At 44.6% G+C, this 22,032-nt stretch overlaps 1 protein-coding gene and 1 long non-coding RNA gene across 5 annotated transcripts; one reads left to right on the top strand and one right to left on the bottom strand.

Moving 5' to 3' along the window:
* Positions 1 to 167: 167 nt before the first annotated feature.
* GIMAP2 (GTPase, IMAP family member 2) lies at positions 168 to 10,865 on the top strand. 4 transcript variants are annotated; one of them, XM_025864778.2, is made up of 4 exons: positions 168 to 258; positions 6,803 to 6,963; positions 8,306 to 8,341; positions 9,201 to 10,865. In XM_025864778.2, exons 2-4 carry the CDS (start codon positions 6,927 to 6,929, stop codon positions 10,265 to 10,267), a joined length of 1,140 nt encoding a protein of 379 aa, XP_025720563.1. In that variant the 5' UTR covers positions 168 to 258; positions 6,803 to 6,926; the 3' UTR covers positions 10,268 to 10,865. The 4 variants fall into 4 exon arrangements, with proteins under 4 accessions (XP_025720563.1, XP_025720567.1, XP_025720566.1 ...); XM_025864782.2 differs by lacking the exons at positions 168 to 258; positions 6,803 to 6,963 and adding an exon at positions 6,639 to 6,767; XM_073887479.1 differs by lacking the exon at positions 168 to 258 and having other exon boundaries at positions 6,649 to 6,963.
* Positions 3,203 to 6,596, bottom strand: LOC141371594 (uncharacterized). Its single transcript, XR_012376671.1, has 2 exons — positions 6,551 to 6,596; positions 3,203 to 5,952 (listed from the first exon to the last, which is right to left on the bottom strand). It is a non-coding gene; the product is annotated as an uncharacterized lncRNA (long non-coding RNA).
* Positions 10,866 to 22,032: the final 11,167 nt, after the last annotated feature.

Below are 22,032 nucleotides of genomic sequence, written 5' to 3'. Positions count from 1 at the left end.
TTAACATCCGTACAAATCTCTTGTTAGAAATTCAAATTCCTGTCATCGTGTGAAAATGTCTCATGGCCAGTGAGTCACGCTTAGAGGAAAAGGGGACCCTGCAACCACCTCCCACCACCCTGCCGAATGTTCGGCCTGCACCCTGAAACTTCCTCTGTCTCTTGGGGAGGAAATCATTGCTTAGTCTCCAGATTAAATGAACTTCTGAAGCAAATTCCCCCATAAAGGTGCTCAACTCAGAAAGGATAAAACCTAAAGGTAGAGGTTGGGAATGGGCAGGGGGGCTGGCTGTATGTGTGTGTGGGGGGTAGGGTTGTATTTTGGTTGTGGCAGTATCTGAGAAGCAGCTTGGGCAGAGTCTAGAGTGGCCTTTCCAGAGGAGCCTGTGCTTCTGTCTGCTCTTTGTGAGCATCAGGACCCATCAGTTCTGGAATCTGTTCAGGGCTGCAAGCCAGGATTGAGGGGAACAGTGCTCTAGCAGGGTGGGATAGTTCCGAGTCCCTGGTACAGGCGTCCCCTGGTACTGGGACTTATTGGGACCAACACTGCCAAAGGGGCACTGTGCAAGAAAGAGAGACAGGCAGTGAGGTGGGACAGAGAGGCACAGACAAGAGTGGAGGATGCAGGATTTGGGGGCTAAGAGAGAGGAGAGAAGGGACAGAAAAGGGGGAGTTTACGTAGATAGCAGGAAATTCCCCCTTGTCCTGGTTTCACTTCTTTCATTTAATCTGCGTGTACAAAGTCAAGATTACGCAGGTCAGATGTAGTCTGTTGCTCAAGAAACCATCATCGCTGTAGACCCTATCACCGTCGGTCAATGACCACAGATCACTGGAGGATGTGTTTTGGCCACACGTGGTTGCTGATGAACTCTGGGCAACTAAAAATGTTGGTGGGGGTGGGGGTGGTGTTTGGGGGCAAGGAGGGGGAGGGCACGTTAGAAACAGACCAAAGAGATCAATGTCTACCATTTCAGTGGGTAACAGTCAGCCTGGGGATCTGGTCACAAGTTAGACCTGCAGAGCTCATCTCTTCTAAGATGCTGCCCTTCTGAGGGCTCTGGGCCACAGACTACACCAAACGCACCTTCTGGCTGCTATCTGAGCATTTCAATCTTCAGCTCTGCTTGAATGGCTTTGACCTCCTCAATCTCTTCCCTGTGTGTTGTTTTGTTTGCCTCCCCACTATCCCGGGGAAAATCTTTCCTCCTTGGAGAGGAACCATAGCTCTAGGGTGGTGGGCTGCCGGCAGGTGTTTGGACAGAGGAGTTTCAGTCACTTGTCATCACACCAGATGAGATGGGTCTCTGCTCCCTCGGAGGACAGAGCTTGCCTCAGGAGCACCTTTGCGCTTGTGGTTTTCATCCACTCAACCACAAAGTCATTTTTCAGTTTTGGCTAAAACACCCAGAAAGCAGGTTCTTTTCAAGATACAGTTGAACTCAGCAAGAACAAGAAGTAAACATGAAAAGCTTTTATACAGAAATGTTGGTGAGGAAATGAAGGCAGGCAGGGTCCGGAGCACAGGGGAAGGTGTCAGGAGATAGATGGGGGCCAAGACTCAGAGTGCTCACCTCCGAGGTCACGGCCAGGGCTCCTCTCCAGCTAGCTTTCACCGCACCTGTTCTGTGTCTGGGCACTAAGGCGGGGGGAGGGATAGGGAGGCAGAGGAAGTGAAGCAGGACTCCAGTAAGGTTACCCAAATGCAGATCACGTCAAGCACAATGAGGGACAGGGCTTTCGAATCCATTCTTCGCACAGCCCACCGTACATCTGACTGTGGCATGACCCCAAGGCAATCCCGCAGCGATTTTCCACTTTTCGTAAGGGAACATTCGGGATCCAAACTCGATGACAAGTCCCCATACGAATGGTCTACCTCCAAACTCCCGCCTCACTTCCCCACAATCAGACTTCCTGACTCTGGGTTCTAGACATCCTGGCTTCCTTGAAATAGCCAAGAGAGCTCCAAGCTTTGACTTGCCTCAAAATACGCTGTTTCTTTTTCCTTCAATCCCTCCAGCTTCTACTCAGTCTTCGACTTCAGCTCACACGATGTTACTTCTAAGAAGTTTTTCCCGATTACCTCTCTCCCATCAGGGTAACTTATCACCCAGTGCACCCTACATTCTCCTTAAGAACACTCACCACGCTGAAGTTTCTGTTCAGCGTCAGGCTTGCCTAAGAAAGGATGTCGTGATGGGGGAAGGGTGGTGATGGTAAAAAATCTTGTTTTCTTAAAAGATAGAACCAGAATTCCTCTGGAGCGGAAGAATCTGTTCAGAGAAACAACATGGCTATTACGTTTGGAAGGAAGAGGGGAGCCTGAAACCTGATATAGCTGGAACCCGGGCAATGGGGCAATCAGAGAGAGAGGAGCTACTCTCTTCTAGAGATGGATAAGATCACGATGAAGCAATGCAAAATTCTAATGTAGCCATTAACAAATAGAATCCAGCAACACCTTAACTGCTAGGCAAAGAAGGATCAATATCAGGAAATACTTCTGTATAACTTGATGAATTATAAAGCTATGAGGCCACATAATCTGATAATCCCTTTAGCTATTGAAAGGTAAGTTGTTAAAATTCAGCATCTCATAACCGGTTATGTTTTTAACATAGTAGAATTTTCCATCTGAACCTCGAAGCATCTTGCTCAATGAGAATCACTGAAGTATTGCCACAAAAGTTAGGAACAGCATAAGGACGCCTCCTGTCACTGTGATCATTTGACATTCTTCTAGATACTAGCCATGATAAAAGTGAACGAGATTGGAAGTTGAAAAGAAAAAAGCCAAGAAGAAGAGGAAAAACGATCATTTGGGACCCCAGAAAGAACATTAACAAACCAATATCAGAATGATTAGCATGGGCAACAAATAGATAAGACGGATGTCAATGAAGGAAAAGACGGTTCCTATACATATGAAAAATAGTCACCCACGCTCATGTGGAGTAATGCAAGAAAATCACTAAGATACAGTTTTTCAGTGATCAGATTGGCAGATGAAATCATGAGGAAGGATATGCGGAAACGAATACAATGTTGGTGTAAGTCATTTGATTAACATTTTACTGTGGGCAACCCAGTAGTATCTATCAAAATTACAAATACGTGTACCCATAGTCTAGCAATGCTACTTCCAGGAATCTATTCAGGTGACCCAACTTTCTCTTGCTGTGCAACAAACCACTCCACACTCAGTGGCATAAAACAATTTTATGATGTTCATGATGTCATGTGCTAGGAATTCAGGCAGAGAAGGAGGGTATGACTGGTTTCTCCTACATGGCAGACCGGGGCTTTAGTTGCGGTGGCTGAAATGGCTGCAGGTAGCTGGGACACCGCTAGATGAGAGCCACATGGCTGTGGCTTCCTGGTGGTCAACTGTGTTCCTAGGTTCTTCTCCACGTTGCGCCTGCTGGGGCTGGAACATCCAAGGTGGCTTCTCCACTCCTTCACCAGGGGGACAGCGCTCTTCTCCTGGTTGTTTGGATTACTAGTTCCTCACAGTGAAGTCAAGTCAGGAATTTAAAGGGAGTATTGGTCAGCTTTAATCCCTGGGAGAGCAGGGAGTTTGAAGGGCAGCCACAGTGGCCGTTCAGAGGGGTTGAGATGGTGTGCGGGTGAACTGGTGAAGGAGGGAGTGGAAGGACCCGTGCCTGAGGCTTGTCCATGTCCCATTCCCCAAGGAACGGGGAACTGTCTTCACATCATGGGACTTGATGCTCCCGAAGGGGATCATGGTGATCCATCCTCTGAGACTATAAACAAAGCAGTGGAATAAAATTCAAAAGGGACGTCTCTGCGCTCCCTCACTTGGCAGGATATAGCTGTCGGTGACGTGACACTGCTGCTAAGTGTATCGTTTAGTGGAATGCTTCTGTTGATGTCTTTTGTGGGGAGCTATTCTTAGAAAATGTACTGTAAACCCTAAGGAGCGATTGTGGAAGCAGCTGAAAAGTCAGCAGCGTTCCTGTTCTCGGGCTATTGAACGCAATGGCCCCGTAGAGCAGGATCCCGTGATCCCCAGGGGCAGGGCATAGGTTAGGAGCTGTGAAAGAATGTGACCCTCAGTCCCCCTTCCTGCACCTGGGGATTGCTAGCCCAAACGTCCCCCTCCTCCCTTATCCCATGACTGCCTCCATGTGGGTGGGCGCCTAGGGGAGGATGCAAGCCTGCCTTAGGGCTTCGAGGGAGTTGCCATCCCTTTGTACTCCTTTCCCATGCCTCTGTCCTTGCTTGTCTGATAAAAAAATAAAATAAAAGCTATGTGCAGAATTTAGCTGCCGCTGCTCTCCCTTGCAAAGGCAGCCTTACACGGCCGCTCACATGGGTGTCTGAGAACACTATTTCGGTGCGTGACGACACTCTTGTGGGACTTAAAATGTATTTAAGACTTTTTAATTTAAAAGTTTAGTTATTATTCGTTATGATTATACTGTGAGATTGGCCCTTTTTTACAACTATGGGTGTCAATTTTAACCAATTCCTTGGTGGCAGATCCTATGCTTTGTTAAGCTAACAGTTCTCCACACTTTTCAATGGACAAGTCACTAAATCTAACCTCTTTCAAAAGACCCGATTTGGTATTTTGTTTGTTTATCAAAGTTTGTCCGTTGTGTTGCGTCTCTGCTTTGTTTTGGTTTGCACATAGCTCTTCCATGAAACGTTGGAAGTCAGCAACAAACCTCAGGTGTGGATTGTTCTACACACTACCCCAGCCTTTGCTAGTTCACGTCAAACACTCTCAGCGCACTTCTTTATATGTGTGGTGAGGATGCTTCAGATCGGCCGTCTCAACAACTCTCAAGTGTACAATCCAGAATTATACCTATAGGTGCCATGCTGTGGGTTAGATCCCCAGAACTTAGTCATCTTATAATTGAAGGCTTTTACCTTTTGGCCAGCAACTCCCCATCTCCCCAAATCCCTAGCCCCTGGTAATCACCATTATAACTCCCTGTTTCTATGAGTTCCATTTCTTATTAGGTTCCGCATATAAGTGAGATTATACGGTATTTGTCTTTCGCTGTCCGATTTTTTTTAACTTAGCATAATGACCTAAGGTTTATCCATGTTGTTGCAAACGGCAGGATTTCCTTCTTTCCCGTGTCTGAACAATATTCCATTGTGTACACCTATCACATCTTCTTTATCCAATCATCCACTGACAAACAGAGATTGTGTCCATAACTTGGCTATTGTGAATAATGCTGCAGTGAACACGGGAGTGCGGGTATCTCCTCAAGATCCTGATTTTGTTTCCTTTGGCTATATACCCAGGAGAGGGATTGCTGGATCGTATGGTAGTTCTATTTGTAATTTTTGAAGGAATCTCCATCTGTCTTCCATAATGGCTGCACCAGTTGCATTCCCACTAGCACCGTACAAGGGTTTCCCTTTTCTCCACATCCTCCCCAACACTTGTTATTGCTTGTCTTTTTGGTCATAGTCATTCTGACAGGTGTGAGAAAACTCACTGTAGTTTTGATTTGCATTTCCCTGATACTTAGTGATGCTGAGCACTTTTTCATGCGCCTGTTGGCTATTTGTATGTCTTCTTGGGAAAAAACATCTCTTCAGGTCCTTTGCCCATTTTTAAATTGGGCTCTTTGACACGATACTTACATTCGCCCGTGGCTTTCTTTTATTAAGCCCAAGATATTTTTTGTATTCAGAAAAGCAATGTCTTAAGATTTTATTATTCAAACAATTTTATATGGAGGTGATTTACTGAATTTTATCTATGAATTAGAAAAGTGTTGGGCTTTGGATTTGATGTATGTTGCATTGTATTTGTTTTACATATACAACAACAGGAAATAGGTCCCTGTTAGCACTTTGCCACAGACTGTTGTATTTTTAGGAAAAGATTACTGATACGAAGCAGGAGCTGCTCATATTGTCTTGCTCTTTAAGGGCACTTAAGAAACTGCCAGTGAAGGAGCTGGAAGAATAAAGAACAAACTGATAATGTCACAGGTAGTGATGTTCACCCAAGTCCCATGGCTCCCCTGCATTTCCCAGCCTCCCTTAGAGTGAGCTCAGAGCCGTAGATTATTCCTCATCAGTGGGTTGGGAGAGAAAGCCACACGTGGTCACTAGGAATCTGGGATGAAGGCAACGTAAACTCCATATTCTCTCTCCCGCCCCCTCCCCCGTCCCCCGTTGTGCTGACCTTCACATAAATAAGGAGAAAGAGCACTTGAACGATTTCGACTTTAACTCTTTGGGTTGTTCTTCCGGAAAGTGGACACTCCCGATTATTATTGTAGACACTAGTAGATCATTGCCCCCTAGAGGTGTTTTCCCCGAACTGACAGAGCTGGATAGGAAAGAAAAGCAGGGGGACCCTGGGAGCCATCGGGAGTTATTTCAAAATCCTTTCAAGGTTAATGACTGTTAACTCCCAGTCTGACTCAAGAAACGGGCTTCTCACAGGTTCCCCTTTCTACATACCTTTTCCTTCTGCACAGCGCCCCGCTAGAGGTGCCCCCCCACCTCCCAGACCCACACACTTGCCCCCCACCCCCAGTGATACTTGCCTTTAGAACAGTCACTGCCACCAGTGAGAATGAGGCTTAACTCCTGGGCGGGCTTTGCATTTGGGCAAACTTGTGACCCGGAGGACACAGCCCGGGCAGGAAGAGACCAAACCTACCAGCTACCCTGACGTGCCTGCCTTTCTCCCCTGTCCAGCTGAAATCATTCCAACACTGCTTTTTCACTACAGGCAAGAAAACGTGGTCCACACGATAGCAAGTAACTACTGATTCAGTTTTCCCATTTTAACACAGGCATAAGGAGGGGCTCTTTGCAGCAGGGAAGCTCTGCAGACATTAAGGAGAGGAAGACGACAGGCTGGGCTTTTGTTTTATTTTCTCTTTCTCTTTGAGCTGAGCTGGCAAGTCTCAGGTTTGAATGGGAGTCATCTGGGTTTCTTTGGACAGTAAATCAGGTAAGCCCACATTCATGAAAAGTTCCACAGTGTTGATTTCTAATTAGCAGGTTATGCTTGGGGAAAAAAAAAATCTTTTTTAGAACAAATTTTCCCTGTTTTAAGGGAAGCGATTTAGACTGGCTGCCTTTGGCTGAAGTACAGCCAGTTTACAAGACTGTAAACTTTGTAGACTTTCGTTTATACGTTACTGGCAAACAGCTTCCTTAGCATGAAGCCAATAAAGAGTGCTAACTGGGAAGAATGTGGGCATTCGCATGTGTTCGTGAGTCTTCTGTGCCTTGTCGCTTTGGTATACGCTGCCAGACTTAAGCAAGAGAGAAACACCATCTGATGAAAATGAACTGATGTTTCTCACTGCACAGGGAAAGGGAATGGGTCCCAAGTTTTCTTCAAGTTGGCTGTTGAGGATCGAGGAAAACTCAAGTAATTGATGGATTGAATGAAATGTATTTCAGGCTTCAAGGATAGTGTACTTAATTCACTGAGTCTCTCACAAGAATTTCAAACGAAGGGCGAGGTTTGGAGAGAGGGCAGAGGACGGGAGAGGAGGGAGCAAGGTGGGGAAAGCAGGAGAGAAGGAAAGAGAAGACTGAGCCTCGCATCAGGGCAGGCCAACAAGAAGGAAGGCGAGAGAAGGAATGGGTGAGGCCAAGGAGAGCAAGAGTGAGGCTGAGGGGCCATGGGAGGAAGGAGGAAGGACACAGAGAAGAGGTGGGCATGGAGACCAGAAGCAGCAGGGGCGTACAAAGGAAACCTACTTCTCCACTCACTGACTCGCCACCGGTGACTCTGGGCAAATGACTCTGTCTCTGTAGGACAGGATAATTCTCTCCCCCGTCAGCTATGTGTAAGCAAACGAGGCATGGGTGTGACAGTGCTGTAGCAATACAAGGGTCTTTCCTGATTCAGAACTAAAAAAATTCTCTATATATGTGGTATCTAAAATGTATCTAGGGCGCCTGGGTGGCTCAGTCGGTTAAGCGACTGCCTTCGGCTCAGGCCAAGATCCTGGAGTCCCGGGCTCGAGTCCCGCATCGGGCTCCCCGCTCAGCGGGGAGTCTGCTTCTCCCTCCAACCCTCCCCCCTCTCATGTGCGCTCTCTCCATCTCTCATTCTCGCTCTCTCAAATAAATAAATAAAAATCTTTAAAAAAATAAAATAAAACATATCTATATTCCCTGAAATTGCAGAGCTGGATAGGAAAGAAAAGGAGGGGGCCACGGAAGCCAGGAGAGAGTTATTTCAAAATCCCTTAAGGGTTAATGACTGTTAACTCCAGTCTGGCTCAGGAATATATATATTATATATATAATTGGTCTCTGGTCTCTCTGTGCCTCAGGAACAACAATGGACCAACACGAATGCGGTCACCCTGGTAAGTGACTTCTTCTGTGTGTGATTGTTTTACCAATTTCTGTGTCAATTTTACATAAAAATCATGCAACCTTCTCTAAGCAAAGTACAAGCTATCAGATATTTCTTCAGAGAGAATAATTTTACTTTGCTTATTCCAGTATTTCCCCAGTCCAGGCTTTACACTGGTGGTCCAGACCACAGCCCAGCCCAGCGAGGTCAGAAGAGCCATCTCTGGCCTTAGAATAGAGTCAAGTTACCTAAGCCATGTGGAGATCGAACCCACAGTCGTGGCTACACATCTCTGATCTTCAGAAAATTTATCTTTTACACAGCCAGACCTGGCTGAGTCAAGCGAGCCTAGCATGACTAGATATGTTTCTAAATCCATATCGTCCCCCAAGTATGTTTTTCTACGATCCAACATGGCAGCATCCTGTAGTCCTAGAGAAACTGAGTTTGTTTTTTTTAATAAACATTTATTTATTGATTTCAGAGAGAGAGAGAGAGAGAGAGAATGAGCATGGGAAAGCGAGCAGGGTGAGGGGCAGACGGAGAGGGAGAGACAGAATCCTTGAGCAGACTCCCGCTGAGCACAGAACCCTACACGGGGCTCATTTTAAGGACCCTGAGATCATGACATGAGCCAAAACCAAGAGCCGGCCTCTCAAACAACTGAACCACCCAGGTGCCCTGAGAAACAGAGGTGTTTTAAAAATCACTGTTGGTTTGATTTGATTTGATAATGGAGTTAGCCTCTATTTTATAAATCCAATGTATTGGGAGACTATCTTTGCTCATAGTGTGGGAATATCTCTTATTGTTAAAAGTATTCCATTGGTATAACCAGTGGTCATAACGTAGCAAACTCGCTCTTACAGGACCATATATGAAGAACCAACGTGCCAGAGGATCAGAGCTGAGAATCATTCTGGTGGGCAAAACAGGAACGGGCAAAAGTGCCACCGGGAACAGCATCCTTGGGAAGCAAGCATTTGGGTCCCAGCTGACTGCCCAGCCCTTCACTAAGACTTGCAGTGAGAGTCAGGGAAGCTGGGGAAAGAGAGAGATGGTCATTATCGACACACCGGATATGTTTTCTGGGGAGGACCACTCCGATGCCCTGTGCAAAGAGGTGCAGAGGTGCTACTTACTCTCTGCCCCAGGACCCCATGTGCTGCTCCTGGTGACCCAGCTGGGCCGATTCACCGCCCAGGACCAGCAGGCTGTGCAGAGGATGAAGGAGATCTTTGGAGAAGATGCCATGAGTCACACAATTGTCCTCTTCACCCACAAAGAAGACCTCGAGCGAGAATCCTTGACGGATTACCTCCAGGACACAGATAACAAAGCCCTACGCAAGCTGGTGGCAGCATGTGGGGGGCGAGTGTGTGCCTTTAACAACTGTGCTACAGGGAGGGATCGGGATGGCCAAGCGAAGGAGCTCATGGACTTGATAGAAGGCCTGGTGTTGGAGAAAAGGGGTGACCACTACACCAATGGGCTCTACAGCCTTGTAACAGCGTCAGCATGTGGATCTGTGTGCGAAGAGGAAGGGGTAAAGGATTTCAAAAGAGATCTTAGGAAGTACATGGAAAATCAGAGACGATACTCCACCATGGCCAAAGCAAATGACCTGAAACAAGCCCTAATCAAGACACCAGTCTTTATTTTTTCAGTTTTTATTCATTTCTTTCTCAAATTGCCTGTTCTGTTATTTTGTGTATTGTATAGAACGTGCGTCTCGTTTTGCTGCTTTCTTTTCAGTGTATGCTGTTTGTTCTGTAGCTTACTGTTAATGATAGCCAAAATATTGATGATAAGTTTGAGAAAGATCACTGGGCTGGAAGGCAAGACTCCTAGATTATCGTTACAGGGCAGAGATTATTCATTCACGACCAGATACCGGGTGAGTCCAAGTGCCTCCCCTGGAAAACGCAGTGCCTGACATCAGTAAATGTTTGTGGTTCTGTGAAGTGTTTAAATCTTAACATCACTCTCTTAATGACCCAAGTTATTTTAACAGTTACTGTCTGCCTTGAAATTTAATACGAAAAGCGTTTGAAAGCTGTAAACATAAAATTCCTCTCATTTGCAAACCTCTAAAGCCAGTTTTAGGTTCCTGGAAACCCCTTTTCTTCTTTATGATACTACTATTTCTACTGAACATAATAAAAACAACAATAAAGCTTCTACTCGGTAGAAGAACATAGCAATAATAAATAAGATGTAAAGTTCCTGAGATCCCATTTCTTCTATCTAGGCAGCGGCCTGCCAGGGCTGAGCTCCCTCAAAACCTTCCCCTGGGAATTGGCCCTCCATGTGCTCTCCTTTCTCTGAAGCCAAACAACCGGAGTTGCTTTTGTCTGTTTTCCCTGACCTCAGGCTGCCTTCCCCTGTCATTGGATTGTCTTCCCTCCTGTCTTTGCCCTCATGTTTCGCAGACTCCCCCAAAGCCCGAGGGGGAGAGCCAACACTGAGCAGAACCTCAGTCCATCTCGTTTATTTGAGTTCAATCTGAGTTGAATAAATATAGGAAACAATCACATTGTGTTAAAGGAAATCGGTATTTCCTTTTGATGGTAAATGTTTGTTCTCCCTTATATTCTTGTTGAACAGAAACTAACTCTTGTCATTCCTAACCCCTTCTGCAAAGACCTTACACCCCAGTACAAACACACCCACACACATTCGGGCATGTGATCAGAAGAACAGAATACATAAAGCCTGTCCATCTACCAGTCGGGCGATGTCTCCCTGGGCATGGCCATTCCCACCCCTCTGCAGCTTGAAGGCAGATGGGTTCCTTAGGGGCCATTGAGACCCTGCAGAGACTCACCTTCCGAAGAGGAGTGTTTTCCTTGGTTTACACACTCACAGGGTAAGGTTACACTTTCCAACTCAGGGATGAATTAAAAAACATTGGAGAGGTTTGGAAATTTCTCTTTTATTTCAATCTCGAAAAAAGGAGCAGACAGACTTGGGGGCCAACTGGTGAAGTGAGGTGAGGTGCGGAGTCATCTTCTGTCCCATGTGTCTCTGGGAGGGTCAGCGCTCTGGTCCAGGTCAAATGAGCCCGGTTAGCCTGTCTCGTCCGTCCTGATTGTGCCTCCCTGTCTCTCCAGCACCTCTACCCTGACGCACAAACTCAAGCTCCTCTCTGATACTGCTGTGTATTTTCCAAATCTCCCCTCTCCCGTGCCCCCTGCCAGATTGGCCTCTCAGTCAGCGATACTCACATGACTGATGACCTCAGATTACTCATGAGATGCTTACAAAGGGACAATCTCGCTGCAACAGCTGAGCACAAATTACAGAGAAAGGCCCACAGTCCTCCATGGAAGCCATGCAGACACTAACAGGAACGCCGAAGCCCAGTGCCGAGATTTGAAATTCCCTCAGCTGCAAAGGTCAATTTGGTTTAAGGGTTGTGTGCAGGTCCCAGCAGGAGCCCTGATAGGGAATCTTGATTTTGGTCATGTTCAGTTTTCAGTAGACTCTTGTGATGAACAAACAGAAACAAACAAAACCAAACCGAACGCTGGCATTGTCTCTCTGCTGAGAAAGAGGAAAAGGGTCACCGGAAAAATAAATACAAAAAATAAAAATGAAAAAAAGAATAGCAAGGTGTCCAGTGTGAACAATGGAAAGTTTTAACCCATGACCGAACTAGAAGAGTTGGATTCTTCTCTTTTTAGTTGGGGAGGTTGGGATCCCAGGGAGCTCCCAAGGGGCAGTGATTGAGCTGATGGAAATGTGGGAAGGAGCACTCCGGGGGTCCCACTAAGGCTGCAATCCAGGACACACTGAGAAGAGAGTGTGTTTGTGGGCAGTGTGTTACAAGCTGGGATATATGCGAAAGGATAAAGGATGCCATGAAAAATATCTGAAACATATTAGTGGGTAAAAACAGCATAGCATGCTAGGATAGCTGGACATCCGCAGGCAAAATGTGAATGTGGATCCCTGTATCATGTTATCTAGAAATAGTAGTATACAAAGGGGATCGAAGAGCTAAACATAAGAGTTAAAACGGTAAGACTCTTTTTCTTTTCTAAAGACTTATTTATTTGTTTGAGAGAGAGAGAGAACCCAAGTGGGAAGGGCAGAGGGAGAGGGAGAGAGAATCTCAAGCAGACACCGCACTGAGCACAGAGCCAGATGTGGGGCTCGATCCCATGACACTGAGATCAGGACCCAAGCCTTTGAAACTGAGAGATGGGCGCTTAACTGACTGTACCCCTCAGGCACCCCAAAACTCTAAGACTCTTAAAACACAGGTGTAAATCTTTATAACCATGAGTTAGGCAATAGTTTCCAACATATGACACCAAAATCACAATCGATCAAAGAAAAATAGAATAACTGGATTAAAACATTTGCCCACCATAGAACACCATCAAAACTGAACAGACAACCCACAGAAGGGGAGAAAATATGTGCAAATTCTATATCTGATAAAGATCTACTACCCAGAATATATAAAGCACTCTCACAACTCCATAGTAAAAAGATAAATAACTCAGTTTTTTAAATGGGTAAAAAAAATGGTTCAGCATTTCTCCAAAGGAGATATGCAAATAGTCAATAAACACATGAAAAGATGCTCGATATCATGAGTCAGTGGGGAAATGCAAATCAAAACCAAAATAAGATACCACTTCACATTCGCAGGATGGTTATAATTAAAAAAAAAAAGAAAGAAAAGAAAAACTAACAAATCCAAGTGAAGATGTGGAGAGATTGGACCCTGATACATTACTGGTAAAGGAACAAGCACTATGGAAAGGAGTCTGGCAGTTCCTCAAAAAGTTAGACACAGAGTTACCACATGACTCAGTAATTCCACTCCTAGGTATGTACCCAAGAGAGCTGAAAACATGTTCACACCAAAACTTGTACCTGAATGTTCATAGCAGCATGATTCATAATTGCCAAAAAAGTGGAAGCAACCCAATGTCCATGAACTGATGGATGGATGGATGGAATATTATTTATCCAGGCCACCACATGAATGAACCTTGAAAGCGTTATGCTAAGTGAAAGAAGCCAGACACACAAAAATAACATAAAGGTATGATTCCATTTGTACGGAATGTCCAAACACGAGAGTGGGCTCCTGAGAGTGTCCTTGAGAGGGTTTGATCCTTAGTTCCTTGTACTCTGTCAACACTTATATTCAACTTCACTTTTTGAAATGTGTTGTTGTTTTTTTATGTAGGCTCCACGCCCAGCATGGAGCCCAACATGGGGCTTGAGCTCACGACCCTGAGATCAAGACCTGAGCTGAAACCGAGAGTCGGGAGATCAACCAACTGAGTTATCCAGGCGCCCCTCAACTTCACTTTTTAAGCTTTTCTCCCCTCCTGTGGGTTGAATTGGGTTCCCGCAAAAAAGATATGTTCAAGTTTTCACCCGCAGTACCTATGAATGTGACCTTATTTAGAAACAAGGTCTTTGCAGGTTTGATTGTTAAGATAAGACCACTTGGTCATCTCAATCCACATGACTGGTATCCTTATCAGAGGAGGGCAATGTGGCCACAGACACACACAGAGGGAAGACAGTCACATAAAGATGGAGGGAGAGATGGGACTATGCTGCCAAGGAACCCCTGGGGACATCGGGACCCGGAAGAGGCAAGGAAGGAACCCCCTTCTGTCTTCACAGGGAGTATGGCCCTACCAACATTTTGATTTTGGATTTCTGGCCTCCAGAATTGTGAGAAAACAAATTTATGTCTTCATAAGCCACCCAGTTTGTGGTACTTCGTTATAGCAGCCCTAGGAAATAATACAGTTGATGTTTGAACAACTTGGCGGGGCGGGGGCGGGGAGGGTTAACAGCACTGACGTCGCCCTCACCCACAATTGAATATCTGAGTATAACTTTTTTTTTCCAGATACAATTTAAAACAAAATTTATTTAAATTCAATATCTGAGTATAACTTTTAACTCCCCCAAAACTTTACTAATAATGGAAATGGTTGATTAACACATATTTTGTATGTCATATGTATTCCATGCTGTAGTCTTACAATAAAGTAAACTAGAAGAAGAAAATGTTATCATAAGGCAGGGACACCTGGGTGGCTCAGGTCTACCTTCGGCTCGGGTCATGATCCCGGGGTCCTGGGATCGAGCCCTGCATTGGGCTCCCTGCTCAGCGGGGAGCCTGCTTCTCCCTCTCCCTCTGCCCCTCTCCCTGCTTGTGCTCTCTCTTTCTCTCTGACAAATAAATAAATAAAATCTTTTAAAAAATCATAATGAGGAAAAATACATTTACCGTACTATACAGTATTTATTTAATTTTTTTAAGATTTTAGTTTTAGGTAATCTTTAGGCCCAACATGGGCCCCGAACCCACAACCCTGAGATCAAGAGCCACATGCTCCACTGACTGAGCCAGCCGGGCGCCCCACATAGTACTGTACAGTATGTACTGAAAAAAATTCACATAGAAGTGGACCCACGCAGTTCACACTCACGTTGTTCAAGAGCCAACTGAACATCCTTCATGTTGTGATTCCCTCTCGTTAACCCTGGTCAACATATGAGAATTACATGCTTGTGCCATTGAAGGAGATGAAATGGCAGGTCGCACATAGATGTGAGTAGGCAGGGCAGTAAGGGAATGCAGGCTGCCCCCGTATCACTCTCCTCTGAGGATGTCCCAGTGGTGGCAGTAATGACCTAGGGAGGACATCAGACCCAAAGGGGTAGCTGTGGATCAAAACCGAAGCGAGCTGAGCCCCACTGTGGAGCTGGGTGACATTCAAGCACAAGGTGATCAAACATGTGGACAAATTGGAAGCTCCTGGAAAGATACCTGCCCTAACCCTAAATACATAGTGGGATGGGGGCTAGGTGCCTGGTTCCTACCGTTCTGTAGACAGGGGCTATGGAAGTGGCAGACCCTGGAGAGGTACAGGGTCATCTCCAGAGTTCTCATCAGGAACCATGGACATCAGAAGGAAGTGACAAAGCATTTTTCAAGTGTTGAAAGAAAAGGACTGACAACCCAGAATTCTGTTGCCAGAGAATATGTTCTTCAAGAATAAAAGGGGAATCATGACATTCTCAGGTGAAGGAAAACTAATTAAGGGAATTTGTCACCAGGAGACCTTCTCGAAAAGACTAAGGAAGATTTGAAACAGAAAGAAACAATAAAAAGGAACTTGGAACGTCGGGAAGAAAGAAAGTAGCAAAAATGGAGGTGAATGGACTCTCCTTCTCCTGAGTTCTAATTATGGTTGATCATTGAGGAATATATTACAACACTGTCTGATAGGGTTCTAAATTTATGTAGAAGAAATAAATTCAACACAATTACATTGTAGGGCGCCTGGGTGGCTCAGTCGTTGGGCGTCTGCCTTCGGCTCAGGTCATGATCCCAGGGTCCTGGGATCGAGCCCCGCATCGAGCTCCCTGCTCCACAGGAAGCCTGCTTCTCCCTCTACCACTCCCCCTGCTTGTGTTCCCTCTCTCGCTTTGTCTCTCTCTGTCAAATAAATACATAAAAATCTTTAAAAAAAGACAATTACATTGTAGACAGGGGAGTTTCAATGTTCTGAAGAGGGGTTAAGTTCATATACTTCACCCTGGCTGGTAAAATGATAATACCAATGGACGGTGGTACCTAGAACAACCACGAAACCACTAAATAGCTATTCAGAAAGGAACACTTTAAAACAGTGTTTTTTAAACAGTGTTTCTAAAGTGTTCTTTTCTGAATAACTATTTTAGTGGTTGTTCTAAGTATTATGGTACAAAATCAGACACACAGATCAACAGAACAGAAGAGAAAACCCAGAAATGAACCCACAACTATATGGTCAAGTCATCTTTGACAAAGCAGGGAAGAATATTCAATGGGGAAAAGATAGTCTCTTCAGCAAATGCTCTTGGGAAAATTGGACAGCAAAATGCAAAAACATGAAACTGGACTACTTCTTACTACCCTACACAAAAATAAATTCAAAATGGATGAAAGACCTAAATGTGAGACAGGAAACCATTAAAATCCTAGAGGACAGCACCGGCATCAACCCCTTTCACATTGGCCATAACAACTTCTTACTAGATCTGTCTCCCGAGGCAAGGGAAACAAAAGCAATAATATACTATTGGGGACTTCCTCAAAATAAAAAGCTTCTGCACAGCAAAGGAAACAATCAATAAAACTAAAGGGTAACTGACAGAATGGGAGAAAATATTTGCAAGTGACATATATCTGATAAAGGGTTAGCATCCAAATTATAAAGAACTTATAAAACTCAACACCCCAAAAATGAATAATCCCATTAAAAAACAGGCAACAGGCATGAATAGACATTTTCCCAAAGAAGACAGATGGCCAACAGACCCGTGAAAAGATGCTCAACATCACTCATCATCAGGGAACTACAAATCAAAACTACAATGAGATATCACCTCACACCAGTCAGAATGGCTAAAATCAACAACACAGGAATCAGCAGGTGTTGGCGAGGATGTGGAGAAAGGGGAATCCTCTTGCACTATTGTTGAGAATGCAAACTGGTGCAGCCACTCTGGAAAACAGTATGGAGATTCCTCAAAAAGTTAAAAATACAACTACCCTATGACCCAGCAATTGCACTGCTAGGTATTGACCCAAAGAATACAAAAATACTATTCAAAGGGGTACGTGCACCCCGATGTTTATAGCAGCATTATCAACAATAGCCAAATTATGAAAAGAGCCCATATATGTAATAGAATATTACTCAGCCATCAGAAAGAATGAAATCTTGCCATTTGCAACAACATGGTTGGAGCTAGATAGTATTATGCTAAGTAAAAGTCAGAGTCAGTCTCAGTCAGAGAAAGACAAATACCATATGATTTCACTCATATATGGAATTTAAGAAACAAAACAATGGATCAGAGGGGGGAAAAAAGAGAGAGGAAAACCAAAAAACAGACTCCTAACTATAGACAACAAACTGATGGTTACCGGAGGGGAGATGGGGGGTAGGGAGTTGGGTGAAATAGGTGACGGGGGTTAAGGAGGGCGGATGAGCTCCCGGTGTCGTATGGGAGTGTTGAATCACTAAACTGTACACCTGAAACCCATAATACACCGTATGTTAACTCGTTGGAATTTAAATAAAAACTAAAATGAATGAATAAATATAAAAACACTATATTAAAATCAGAATAGAATTACGAAATTGTTCAAGTGACCCACAAGAATGTAGAGGAGAAAATAGAGAAGTGAAAACTGGAGAGAACAAAGGAAAAAACAAAATAAAAATGGCAGACTTATGCACTAACACCTCGATGATTAATTCTATTAAATGTAGGGATCTAAATTAAAAGATAGAAACTGGAGAGTAGATTCAACCATGTGACCCAAGTATATGCTGCTTCCCAGAAAATAATTTCAGATGTTACGGTAGAAACCAGTTGAAAAGAACAGGGTGAGAAAACATAAAGAGTGCAAATATTAAACATGCAAAGGAAAGAAGGAATGGCTATAGTAATATCAAATAAAGTGGACTTCAGAGCAAAGAAAGTTACCAAAACCAGAGAGGGACATTATGCAGTGATGGAAAGGTCATTCCAGCAAGAAGACAAAGCAATCCTAAATGTGTATTCCCAAAAACAGAACTACAGAGCGTGTGAGGCAAGAACTGAAAGAATCGAAAGGAGAATTGAGGAATCCACAATTCCATTTGGAGACTGCATATCCCTCTCTCAACCACTGATAGTGCAATTTTGAGAAAATGAGCAAGGTTATGGGAGAATTGACCCCATAACACCATCAATCAACAGGATCTAACTGATACTGATAGAAACAAGCGGAGCCGACACATCCTTCTCAAGTGCACATGGAACACGGACCTAGATAGACCACATCCTGGGCTCCAAGACAAATCTCAACAAATGTAAGAGAGTTGAAATCGTATGGAGTGTGTTCTCCGACCACAGTGGAATCCAGCTAGAAATCAGTAATAGAGAGGTACCAGAAATGTCTTCTTCTCTGCCCTAGCAGCCTCATGATTCCCTAAACCATCATGGGAATCTGAGCAAAGGCCTTATTGATGGCCCTCCAGTGTCGAATTCTAAGGCTGAAAAGGGAATTTTCTGGGCTTGGAAAACACTCAGGACTCTGTCACTGAAGGATGGAAAAGTAAGTGGTAAAGACCCATTTCCTCTTTTTTTTCCTACCCATTGCTAAAGCCAACCTCCTTTGCTATTGAAGAGAAGAGGGGAGAATACTTTCCCTACTGCACGTCTGTCCCCGGCCCCAATACTCACTCCTTTTCCACTTTGAGCACAGATGACTTTGCTCAAGAATGGACAAACCCAGTGTCGACTCACCCTGGGCCAGCCTCTGCCCATGCTCCGGCTTGGCCAACCCTCTGGGCATGATCAGCTCAGCTATGTAATTTAGCCCCTTGGTGGAAATTCTGATGGCAGCTGCCTGGTCGGGCCAGACACCTTCCAGGCTGTGTGAGAACAGGCCTTCCAGGATGCTGGGCACACCACGGCTCACAGCCCTGGGGCACTGGCAACAGTCTCTTCCATCCACTCACGGGGATGTCAGGGACTCCAACTCCACTCACACAGGAGAAAAACGACTCCCTGTTTTTGACAAGAGAGGACCCTGAGGCCCAGAAAGCTTAGATAGCATGCACCAGGCCACCCTGCCTACCAGACCTGGAACCATCATCTGAGTCCTACAGTTCACCTTCCGTCTGTCCCTCCACACTCCTCTCCAGACCCCATCCCAGCCACTCAACGATGAGACTGTGGGAAATGTGGAAGTGAAATCTCAAGTCAGAGTTCAATGGGAAGAAATCTGAATTATGAAACACGATTTCTCTTCCCTTATCTTGCTCAGTTTTCAGGAGAAAAGGAAATAATACACCCTGTTGCAAAAGGACTGTTGAAATCTCCAGCTATAACCATGGATGTGTCTGTTTCTCCATTCACTTCTGCCAGTTTTACTTCTTTAATTTTGAAGTTTTCTTGTTTTTCTGAAACTCGGTTACTTATGAGGTGCATGCGATGAAGGACAGTTGGAAGAAAGGCAGGCAGGGACAAGGGGCCCCCCGCCCTAAGAGCAAACCACTTGTAAGAGGATTTTACACCACCCTGGAAGGAGCCCTCCACCCTTTCCTGCGTGATAGATAGATGACGGAAACCTGATTGGATGACAGGCACAGGGAGGGTTAATCAGATTAAAACATCGAGCCAACAAGCCCATAAAACCCCCTAGACTTAGAAATTCCGGTGGCAAGCCTCTCGGGTCCCCTCCCTCTTTGAGAGCTTGTACTATTGCTAAACTCAATAAACCCTTGCTCTGCTGTCCACCACTCTGCCTGGTCTCCCTCTTCATTCTTCGAAGGGGCGTGACCGAGAACCGCGGGCACCGAAGGAGAAAATCCTTTAACACACGTACTTTCAGTATTATTGTGTCTTGTTGATGAATTAACCTCCTCATCCCTGGGAAAGGTCCTTCTTTATCCCTGGAGGAGAGATGGGGTTGCTCTGAAGCCCGTTTTGTCTGATAGCAATATAGCCACTGCAGGCTTCGTATACTTCATGTACGCTCTATCTTTTCCAGTTCGTCGACTTTAACCTATCTGTGTCTTTATATTTAAACCCAGACCTTTTGAGTTTCTGTGCAGGCTTCGATGCATAGTCCTGATAGACCTAGTCATTAGCCATTGGTTGATTCAACCTCCACCCCTCACCTCTCTGGTCCTGGGAAGTCTGGCTGGGACTGAGAGTTCCAATCCTCTAATCACCTTGTTGGTCCTCTGGACAACCAGTGCCCCACCTTGGTGGGTCTGAAAGTCGCCCTCATTAACATAACAAAGACACCTTTATCACCAGTATGACAGAAAATTTCAAGGGGTTTAGGAGCTGTGAGCCATGAACCATGGACAAAAACCAAATACATATGAAAAATATATTTTGGTCATTTGATCAAATACATATGTCTTATAATTCACAGTATTACAGGATGGGTGGTAAATAATAACCTCGGTTATTCCATCATGCCCTGAAACAGAAGACCCCGCCCACCTGTCTTCTTTTGCAGAGTTATCTGTGGAAGACACCGGACATCTGTACTATTGACTTTCTCACATTCTGAACTTTGCTGTTTGCATCCTCACGATGTCATTTAATATGATCCTCTGTCTCATACATTTCTGTAAGTTGGAACTTAGCTGTGGTTGGTTGGATCAGACGCATCAGAATCAAGTTCAGTATTTTTGGCAATGTTACTCATAAACAGTGCCCTGTGTTTCCATCAGGGGGAACTTAGTGATGATCACTGAATAAACCATTATTAAGTGTTGCAAAATGGTAATATTCTATTCTCCTATTTCCTTTCCAATATGTAGCTAGAATTTTGTATTAGGATATGCTTTCCCTCTTCACTTACTTAGTAACCTGAAGTACAGTCTATGCTAGAAATGCAGGATCAATGCTTGATAAACACCAGAATAAATTACAAATGAATAAAAGATTTAAATGTTAGCACAAAGAAAAAAGGTCCAGAAGGCAACAGAAAAGTATTCCACCATAATTGATCCATGTGGAAGGTCTTTCTAAGTATGACTCAAAAACCAGAGCACACAAATTTATGGATTCATATGCCTACATAATAGCAATACACATCTACTTTGTTAAAAAACAAAGTAAAGGGGCGCCTGCCTGGCTCAGTTAATGGAGTGTGAGACTCTGGATCTCGGGGTTGTGAGTTCGAGCCCCGCACTGGGTGCAGAGATTACTTAAAAATAAAATCATTAAAAACAAACAACAACAACAACAAAAACAAAGTAAAATTTGAATAACAAACTAGAAAATAACGTTTATAAGCCATATAATAGACACATGACTAATCTGCCTAATAAGTAAAGTTTCTGGGAAATTGAAAGGTAAGGGAGCAGCAACCCATTGTAAAAATGGACGAAAGAAGACAGCAGAAAAACATATGAAAAGATGCCTAATCACACACATATGGAAAGAAATGCATATCAAATTGCATTCAGATATGATTCCTCCTCCATCCAGTTTGTAAAACCCAAAAGTATACCTCTGACGGATTTTAGCCATGGTCATACGCTTAGAAAGACAAAAGAGTAAGCGTGTTAGTAATTTTTGAACTGCTATTCCAGATGTCACTGTTTCCATTCAGAATGCCAAGGAGCCCCTTCTTTCCTCCATAGTTTTGAATAAAAGCATATACACACAGAGAATGGAGTCATTTGGGCAAACTATCACCTTTGCATCCAAAGCACAGCACCCCTAGTATGCTGCGGTAGAGAGTGTAGCAGGAATCAAGGTCAAAATGGAGCTCCCCAAACCCTCTCCCTGAATGAAGGGCAATTGGGGCCAGAGTGGACCCCTAGTCAGGCCACACCACATGAGACCGAGAAGGGTAAACCTGAAGAGGAAGACTCACCTGAGTCAGCCAGAAACAGGCCTTCTTTGGTCAGCTGAGAGTGTGGACACAGGAAGCCCCAGGCAGGAGATGCATGGGTCCAGGGAGACGGGGAACTGAAGCGAGGGGACATGGAACCCGTTTCTTGCTTTGAGGCAAGGGAACTCTACTCCAGTGTCTGGAAACAGTGGATGTCAGGCTTTCCACCAACTTCTTTCCCCCAAATTACTTCTGTTTCTATGAGAAGGAGTGAATATTATTCTCTTCCTTTATTTCCAACCACTGAG

The sequence above is a fragment of the Callorhinus ursinus genome, unplaced genomic scaffold (assembly GCF_003265705.2).
Source record: "Callorhinus ursinus isolate GAN/ISIS: 27379988/994484 unplaced genomic scaffold, GSC_fseal_2.0 scaffold80, whole genome shotgun sequence".
NCBI lineage: Eukaryota > Metazoa > Chordata > Mammalia > Carnivora > Otariidae > Callorhinus > Callorhinus ursinus.
The sequence above is the reverse complement of the archived record's forward strand: the minus strand, read 5'-3'. Positions and strand labels throughout refer to the sequence as shown.

Bases quoted from the DNA above. Each gene is read 5' to 3' on its own strand.
- GIMAP2 (XM_025864778.2), top strand. From the start codon at position 6,927: ATGGGAGTCATCTGGGTTTCTTTGGACAGTAAATCAG. The intron at 6,964-8,305 runs GTAAGCCCACAT...TCTGTGCCTCAG, and splicing joins TTCTTTGGACAGTAAATCAG to GAACAACAATGGACCAACAC. The intron at 8,342-9,200 runs GTAAGTGACTTC...TCGCTCTTACAG, and splicing joins ACACGAATGCGGTCACCCTG to GACCATATATGAAGAACCAA.